Genomic DNA, 8,149 nt, shown 5'->3' with positions numbered 1-8,149 from the left:
CATGCGTCAGCAATGTCTGAGCAGGCTAACACATCATCAATGATCTGCTGATAAGAGTTTATACCACAGGAGGCTGGTGAGGGGAGGACGGCTCATAATAAAGTCCGGAACGGAGCAAATGGAACGGCATCAAACACCTGGAAACCATGGAAACCATGTGTTTGATGTTGCTGATATCATTCCACTGATTCCACTCCAGTCATTACCACGAGCCTGTCCTCCCCAATTAAGGTGCCACCAACCTCCTGTGGTTTATACAATGTATCCTCACTACGGCTTCAGACATATAGATATTACCGCAGGTAAAAGTTCCATCACTGGCTGTTTCAGGCCCTTGTTTCTTTACCATAAATAAAGTACGGAAAGTTTTTCAGTGCAATCAGTGTACAGTACATGCAGCTATAGTATGAAGTTGACCATTGATATTGATAGCAATAAAAAAATCTGTGGTCTAGTACGTTAGATCAACAATTTGTCGTCAGAAACATTTTTGAAATATTCTGTACGTAGAAGTCCTTTTGAAGATGTGGCTTCAGAAAGTGCATATGAAGTTGGGCTCCACCCCTCAGAGTGCAATAATGCAAGACTGAGTGAGGTCTTGGTCTATTTCTGTTGTCGGAAAAGCTACCCCACTTCCTGTTTTTTTTTATTTAACCTTTATTAAACTAGGCAAGTCAGTTAAGAACAAATTCTTATTTTACAATGACGGCCTACCCCGGTCAAACCCTCCCCTAACCCGGACGAAGCTGGGCCAATTTGGCTCCGCCCTATGGGAATCCCGATCACGGCCGGTTGTGATACAGCCCGGGATCGAACCAGAGTCTCTAGTGACGCCTCTAGCACTGAGCTGCAGTGCCTTAGACCGCTGCGCCACTCGGGAGCAAAGTCGACTTGTGAGAAAGCGCTCGGAAATTAAACTGTGTGTGGCATGACAGCGAGTTTTGAGAAGGTATCAAGAAAGTATGAAGAGAGAGATTTAGTATAACATGAAGGAAAATGAAATTGCGAATGTGTGAGATATATACACTGCTCAAAAAAATAAAGGGAACACTTAAACAACACAATGTAACTCCAAGTCAATCACACTTCTGTGAAATCAAACTGTCCACTTAGGAAGCAACACTGATTGACAATAAATGTCACATGCTGTTGTGCAAATGGAATAGACAAAAGGTGGAAATTATAGGCAATTACCAAGACACCCCCAAAAAAGGAGTGATTCTGCAGGTGGTGACCACAGACCACTTCTCAGTTCCTATGCTTCCTGGCTGATGTTTTGGTCACTTTTGAATGCTGGCGGTGCTCTCACTCTAGTGGTAGCATGAGACGGAGTCTACAACCCACACAAGTGGCTCAGGTAGTGCAGTTCATCCAGGATGGCACATCAATGCGAGCTGTGGCAAAAAGGTTTGCTGTGTCTGTCAGCGTAGTGTCCAGAGCATGGAGGCGCTACCAGGAGACAGGCCAGTACATCAGGAGACGTGGAGGAGGCCGTAGGAGGGACACAACCCAGCAGCAGGACCGCTACCTCCACCTTTGTGCAAGGAGGAGCACTGCCAGCGCCCTGCAAAATGACCTCCAGCAGGCCACAAATGTGCATGTGTCAGCATATGGTCTCACAAGGGGTCTGAGGATCTCATCTCGGTACCTAATGGCAGTCAGGCTACCTCTGGCGAGCACATGGAGGGCTGTGCGGCCCCACAAAGAAATGCCACCCCACACCATGACTGACCCATCACCAAACCGGTCATGCTGGAGGATGTTGCAGGCAGCAGAACGTTCTCCACGGCGTCTCCAGACTCTGTCACGTCTGTCACATGTGCTCATGTGCTCAGTGTGAACCTGCTTTCATCTGTGAAGAGCACAGGGCGCCAGTGGCGAATTTGCCAATCTTGGTGTTCTCTGGCAAATGCCAAACGTCCTGCACGGTGTTGGGCTGTAAGCACAACCCCCACCTGTGGACGTCGGGCCCTCATACCACCCTCATGGAGTCTGTTTATGACCGTTTGAGCAGACACATGCACATTTGTGGCCTGCTGGAGGTCATTTTGCAGGGCGCTGGCAGTGCTCCTCCTTGCACAAAGGTGGAGGTAGCGGTCCTGCTGCTGGGTTGTGTCCCTCCTACGGCCTCCTCCACGTCTCCTGATGTACTGGCCTGTCTCCTGGTAGCGCCTCCATGCTCTGGACACTACGCTGACAGACACAGCAAACCTTTTTGCCACAGCTCGCATTGATGTGCCATCCTGGATGAACTGCACTACCTGAGCCACTTGTGTGGGTTGTAGACTCCGTCTCATGCTACCACTAGAGTGAGAGCACCGCCAGCATTCAAAAGTGACCAAAACATCAGCCAGGAAGCATAGGAACTGAGAAGTGGTCTGTGGTCACCACCTGCAGAATCACTCCTTTTTTGGGGGTGTCTTGGTAATTGCCTATAATTTCCACCTTTTGTCTATTCCATTTGCACAACAGCATGTGAAATTTATTGTCAATCAGTGTTGCTTCCTAAGTGGACAGTTTGATTTCACCGAAGTGTGATTGACTTGGAGTTACATTGTGTTGTTTAAGTGTTCCCTTTATTTTTTTGAGCAGTGTATATATATATAGAGAGAGAATTTGAGAGTGAGATAAATAGAGAGAGAGAGTGAGTGAGTGAGATAAAGAGAGAGAGAGAGAAAGATATGAAGAGGTATTATCAGTTAGAGATGGTAGGGGAAGTGGAGGAAGGTTGAAGGAGACTAATCGAGTGAGAGAGAGAGATAAAGAGAGAAAGATAAAGAGAGAGAGAGAGATATGAAGAGGTATTATCAGTCAGAGACGGTAGGGGAAGTGGAGGAAGGTTGAAGGAGACTAATCGAGGAAGCGTTAAAAGACAGCATGGCAGCAAACGCTTCGTTAATTCTCACTGTGACATTTAAAGGGCATTGCTAACATGTTGATCCTATGTATCTTAGTCCTCAGAGGGTAACAACACCTTTCCAATGTCCTCTACCTTAAAACCCCCTTAAGGAATAGAATTATCATCTTGTTCTAGAACAGAATGTGAGTCCTGGAACCCAGGGGACATGACTGAATCCCAGGGGACATGACTGAACCCCAGGGGGAAATAACTGAACCCCGGGGGACATGACTGAACCCCGGGGGACATGACTGAACCCCGGGGGACATGACTGAACCCCGGGGGACATGACTGAACCCCGGGGGACATGACTGAATCCCGGGGGACATGACTGAACCCCAGAGGACATGACTGAACCCCAGGGGACATGACTGAACCCCAGGGGACATGACTGAATCCCGGGGGACATGACTGAACCCCGGGGGACATGACTGAACCTCGGGGGACATGACTGAACCTTGGGGGACATGACTGAACCTCGGGGGACATGACTGAACCTCGGGGGACATGACTGAACCCCAGGGGCCATGACTGAACCCCAGGGGACATGACTGAACCCCAGGGGACATGACTGAACCCCGGGGGACATGACTGAACCCCGGGGGACATAACTGAACCGCCAAGGTGTTCCAACCCCACAAAATACTGTTCCTAATCCAGTGGACCAAATTGCACCCCCATGGTGAACTTTAAAAACAAAAACCCTTGAATATTAGCTGACCGCCACTTACCCTTTCAAAGGTAAAGTTACCCACATAGTCCAAGGACAAGGGAAAGGGGGAAACCACTGGGTGAAGGTAAATACAAAGTAGGCTACAGAACTAGTGAATGTTACAGAGTGACTACAAATGAAAACAATACATGAAAACAACATGCTACTTTTTTTTATATTACGTGAGTGGTAACCTCTCGAACCTCCATAAACGATATGTGCTGCATTGTTCAAGTGATGAAATACATGAAGTCAATAAATCTACTAAATGACTGGCCTTCGTCTTGAAATTAAAGTCAGAGGTCTTCATCAAATCAGACCCCAATATCAGTGACACTTCAGATGTCTTTTAGTGAGGAACTCTTTCTCCAACTGGTCTCCCTGGTGTTTGTAGATGCTGTTGGCGCACCAGGAGAACCAGGCGATGATGGAGGCGATGGAGGCCTGGAGGACCAGCATCACCCCGTAGGTGGAGGCTAAGGTGGGGCCGGGGAGGTGTGGAGGGGTGGCTGGGGGGACCACCAGGACTGGGTGAAGGAGTATAGCCCTCACCTCCCCATTGATCATATGAAGTTCATCGAGGATGGACAGGAAGGTGCAGACGTGGAACCACTGGTGACTATGACCCCAGATATCAAACCTACCGGGTGACAATCGCTCAGGGATCTTGCTAATGTTGAACAGGGCTGACACCACCAGCCAGAAGCAGTGTCGACAGAAGAACTGAGCCATGGAGGCGGAGGAGGAGAAGGAGGAGGAGGTTGGGAGGTAGGGGGAGGAGTGGAGGAGGCGGTAGAAGATGGGTGTGGAGGCCACGAGGAAGGGCAGGAGGAATACCAGGGTACGTATGATATAGCGGTAGGTCCTCCAGCGCTGGCGGGTGTTGCAGCAGGCCAAGACACAGATGATGGCCACCAGGCAGGAGCTGGGGATGTATAAGGTCTCGAAAAACACGCTGAACTCTGGCATGGCCGAGGACAACGATGATGACGATGACGAAGAAGTGTCCTGGTGGGTGTTGTTGTGTCTCCCAATCCCCAATTCCAGGATCCCCGCCCTGGGGTGGATATAGTAGTAGTAGGCCAAAGAAGACCCGACGGTGTAAGCACTGATGGTTCCATAATCCACGAAAAAGCACACCTCCCTTATGACCAGAGACATGGAGTTGAGGAGGTGAGCCATACTGCTAGCCATCAACAGGCACAACACCCCCGTGAAGTAGTTCCACAGCGGGTAGAAGAAAGGGTCGCCGGTGGGCGGAGCGCCCTCCAAACCGAACGGCTCCAGGAAGTAGAAGGCAAAGATGAAGACTGGCAGGAAATGGGTCCAGAAGTTGCCGGTCTCATTGGTGGGCCGGAAGGCCGAGAGCAGGCATTGGGCGAGGCTGTAGTTGGGGAAGCGGTAACCGGACAGGATGAAGCTCTCCGTGATGCGGGCTGGGACATCCGCGTGCCGCAGCAGGGGTGGCAGCAATTGGCCGCAATTCAAGAACATGATTGGATGAGGAGAAGGACGGACTGTTTGATGATTGGTTGGCTTCAATAAATCTCTGTTGAGGGGTTGAACACGCTCTACTTGCTCTGTCCTTAAAAGCACTTGTTCTTTTGTCGTCATTGCCATAAAAATGCCCTCGGATCCTCTTGGCTGGCTTTTATTGATCTAGCTGTCAATCACAGCATGGTCCTCTTCATTATTGACAGACAGCATCTGATGTCATAATCCCCGATGATTTCCTGTCAATTTTTTTCTCCCTTTTTCATTGTCAAAAATTCCCTTCTCATGCAAACCTTTGATCTCAATTACAGTATCAAAACCAAATGCAAGTTTCATAAAGTGTAATCCTTATAGCACCATTAATGAAAATGGTTTTCATGAGCATGAAATTCCCTGAGTCAGTAGAATTATTCTTCCCGCATGTAAATTTAAAAAAAAGACAGGTGTTATACAGGAAATTCCCTTAATCCAGTGCTTCAGAGGGAAACGTTCATGATAATTATGTCTCCTCTCAGTTGTTTCTTGACCCCCAGGTAAGTCCAAAAGATTTAGACACATCCAGCAATCAAGACCTTGATATAGGCTATCATTGCCTAATACACATGTACGCAGCCTTTATAATAACGCATCGTTTCCGTTATTCAATGGCAAACTGAGTGAAAGGTACAGAATGAAGAAAAAAAAATACGTCTCACTTCACGTCCTTCAAGGTTCAATGGAGTTGAACGTCAATTGTTGTCTGTCAAAGCCAAAAGACAGGTACCCGTACTCGAAATGTCATCCCCCCGAACTAGGTAATGTGGGTCATGCTGGGGTAGGCGGGGCTATCAGAGGAACTTCGCACGGTTGAGCGCACTATTTATTATTCACGGTCTTTAGTCCAGAATTCTCGTCCCGGTTTAATTCATCAAAGTCGCCGATTGGTGCCAAATAAATCCCCCGGAGAATGTAGAGAGAAACAGGATGTTGCAGTAACTCTAGCCCTTGAAACAAGGTCACTCACGTCCGTTCAAATATTCAGGTTTTTCTTACCTAATGGGAAAATAGTTCACACATGAACGGAGCCGTGTTCGTGTAAATTCGTGTTCATCTATTCTGCCATTTGTTTTTGTTTTCCAGTATGAAGATCTTCCGTTATTACCCAATTATTTTCAAGTAGCTGCGACGCCGGCCGGAAAGCTTTTCCATTCCGTGAGCCGGTACTGACAGCTTGTAAATTCTGTAGGTCATGTGACTATCTCAACGAATACTTTTTTTTACTTTCCCGTTCGTCCTTCGCAGTCCTTGATAAAGACGGACAGAGCGAGAGAAAACAGGGGGGTTGTTACAGAGTATAGCGTCAACATGCGTAGCGGTAGGCTGCTAAAAAGGCTACCTTCCCCTTCCGTTACTCAAGACGGTCCGGTTGTTGTGATGTTTGTTTCTCCGTGGTTGTAGACTCAGAACAGTCTGTGCCGCTATCTGTTTAGAATGCGCCGTACAACCTGCTTAGATAATGCATTGTGCTGGTGCCGGTTGGAGGTGAATAGCCTCTCTCTCTCTCTCTCCCTTTCTCTGCGCTACACAGTTGTTCAGTGACACGCACTAGGCTACATCAGCCAGGCAGCCGACAACAAAAAGCGTTTGCATGTTTTTTTTAAACTATAAATAAAAGCTCTGACGTCATTCAAATGAAATAGACTCCTTTCCAGTACACGACACAATGACGTCACTCACCGTTGCGCGCGCGACTCTTGGCTGCAGTCAGAAAGCCATCACCATCTGCGCACATTCAACAAAGCCTACATTTACGTTTTTATTACTTCTAAACAAAATATATTTTGGGGATTCTCATACCTTACAATTATGTTTTGATTCTTGCTTGAACAGTCGCTATGATTATATTTGGTTGTGATCTTTGCAAAATAACTATTTTGCATGCAGCAGTTGTTAGCTAGAATGCTAACGCTCATTGACATAGGCTGTAGCCAAAGAGGAATTTTACTGGTTGAAGTGAAGTGTTTTTTTTAGCCCCACACTGTAAACAGCGAAAAACCAGAATGCATTGCAACAATATAATCCAGAAAACACTATTGGAGAAAAATCAAATGAAAAGTTCTCACTAACAAAGTAATTCAATTAGACATTACATGGTTTCAACTTATAAGTAATTCTCTAATGGAACAAGACAAGTGAGTGACCTCTTGGAGATAATGCAACTCCATAGCCCCCTACCCACCTCCACTAGCTGAGGACCCCATAGCCCCCTACCCACCCATCCCCCCTATATGTCGGACAGTGTGCCATATAAATAAATATAATAATGGTCAATCCTCCTGATCATTTCAAAGTGGCAGCCAGCCATGTGGACGATTTAGTTCTTTGTTTTCAGAGCAGTTCAGAACGTGCTGTGACATTTCACATTATCACATATAGCCTACGCAACAGCCTCTGTCTGAGGTTAACTTGGATAGAACTGTGAGGAACTAAACAAACTGAACTAGAATCATTTGGAGGCACACAAGAGGCCATTGATTTACGAGCACGTGATTTAGAGTTAATTAACTGATCAGGAATCAGTTGTCCCCAAAGTTCTGTTGGGGGCTGATGGGATGGGCCAAGCGGTTATGGATAGGGAGGGAGCATATGGGTGGATAGGGAGGGGACATATGGGTGGATAGGGAGGGAGCATATGGGTGGATAGGGAGGGAGCATATGGGTGGATAGGGAGGGAGCATATGGGTGGATAGGGAGGGGGCATATGGGTGGATAGGGAGGGAGCATATGGGTGGATAGGGAGGGGACATATGGGTGGATAGGGAGGGAGCATATGGGTGGATAGGGAGGGAGCATATGGGTGGATAGGGAGGGAGCATATGGGTGGATAGGGAGGGAGCATATGGGTGGATAGGGAGGGAGCATATGGGTGGATAGGGAGGGAGCATATGGGTGGATAGGGAGGGAGCATATAGGTGGATAGGGAGGGGGCATATGGGTGGATAGGGAGGGAGCATATGGGTGGATAGGGAGGGGGCATATGGGTGGATAGGTAGGGGGCATATGGG

General features: G+C 47.7%; 1 protein-coding gene across 1 annotated transcript; it reads right to left on the bottom strand.

Annotated features, from left to right (window-relative positions):
* Positions 1 to 2,557: 2,557 nt before the first annotated feature.
* Positions 2,558 to 6,742, bottom strand: paqr9 (progestin and adipoQ receptor family member 9). The gene has a single exon (XM_071334077.1). The coding sequence runs from the start codon at positions 5,229 to 5,231 to the stop codon at positions 3,939 to 3,941; it is 1,293 nt and encodes a 430-aa protein (XP_071190178.1). The 5' UTR covers positions 5,232 to 6,742; the 3' UTR covers positions 2,558 to 3,938.
* Positions 6,743 to 8,149: the final 1,407 nt, after the last annotated feature.

This window comes from Salvelinus alpinus, chromosome 11 (assembly GCF_045679555.1).
Source record: "Salvelinus alpinus chromosome 11, SLU_Salpinus.1, whole genome shotgun sequence".
Lineage (NCBI taxonomy): Eukaryota > Metazoa > Chordata > Actinopteri > Salmoniformes > Salmonidae > Salvelinus > Salvelinus alpinus.
This window is presented reverse-complemented; position numbering and strand designations above follow the sequence as displayed.

Bases quoted from the DNA above. Each gene is read 5' to 3' on its own strand.
- paqr9 (XM_071334077.1), bottom strand. From the start codon at position 5,231: ATGGCAATGACGACAAAAGAACAAGTGCTTTTAAGGACAGAGCAAGTA.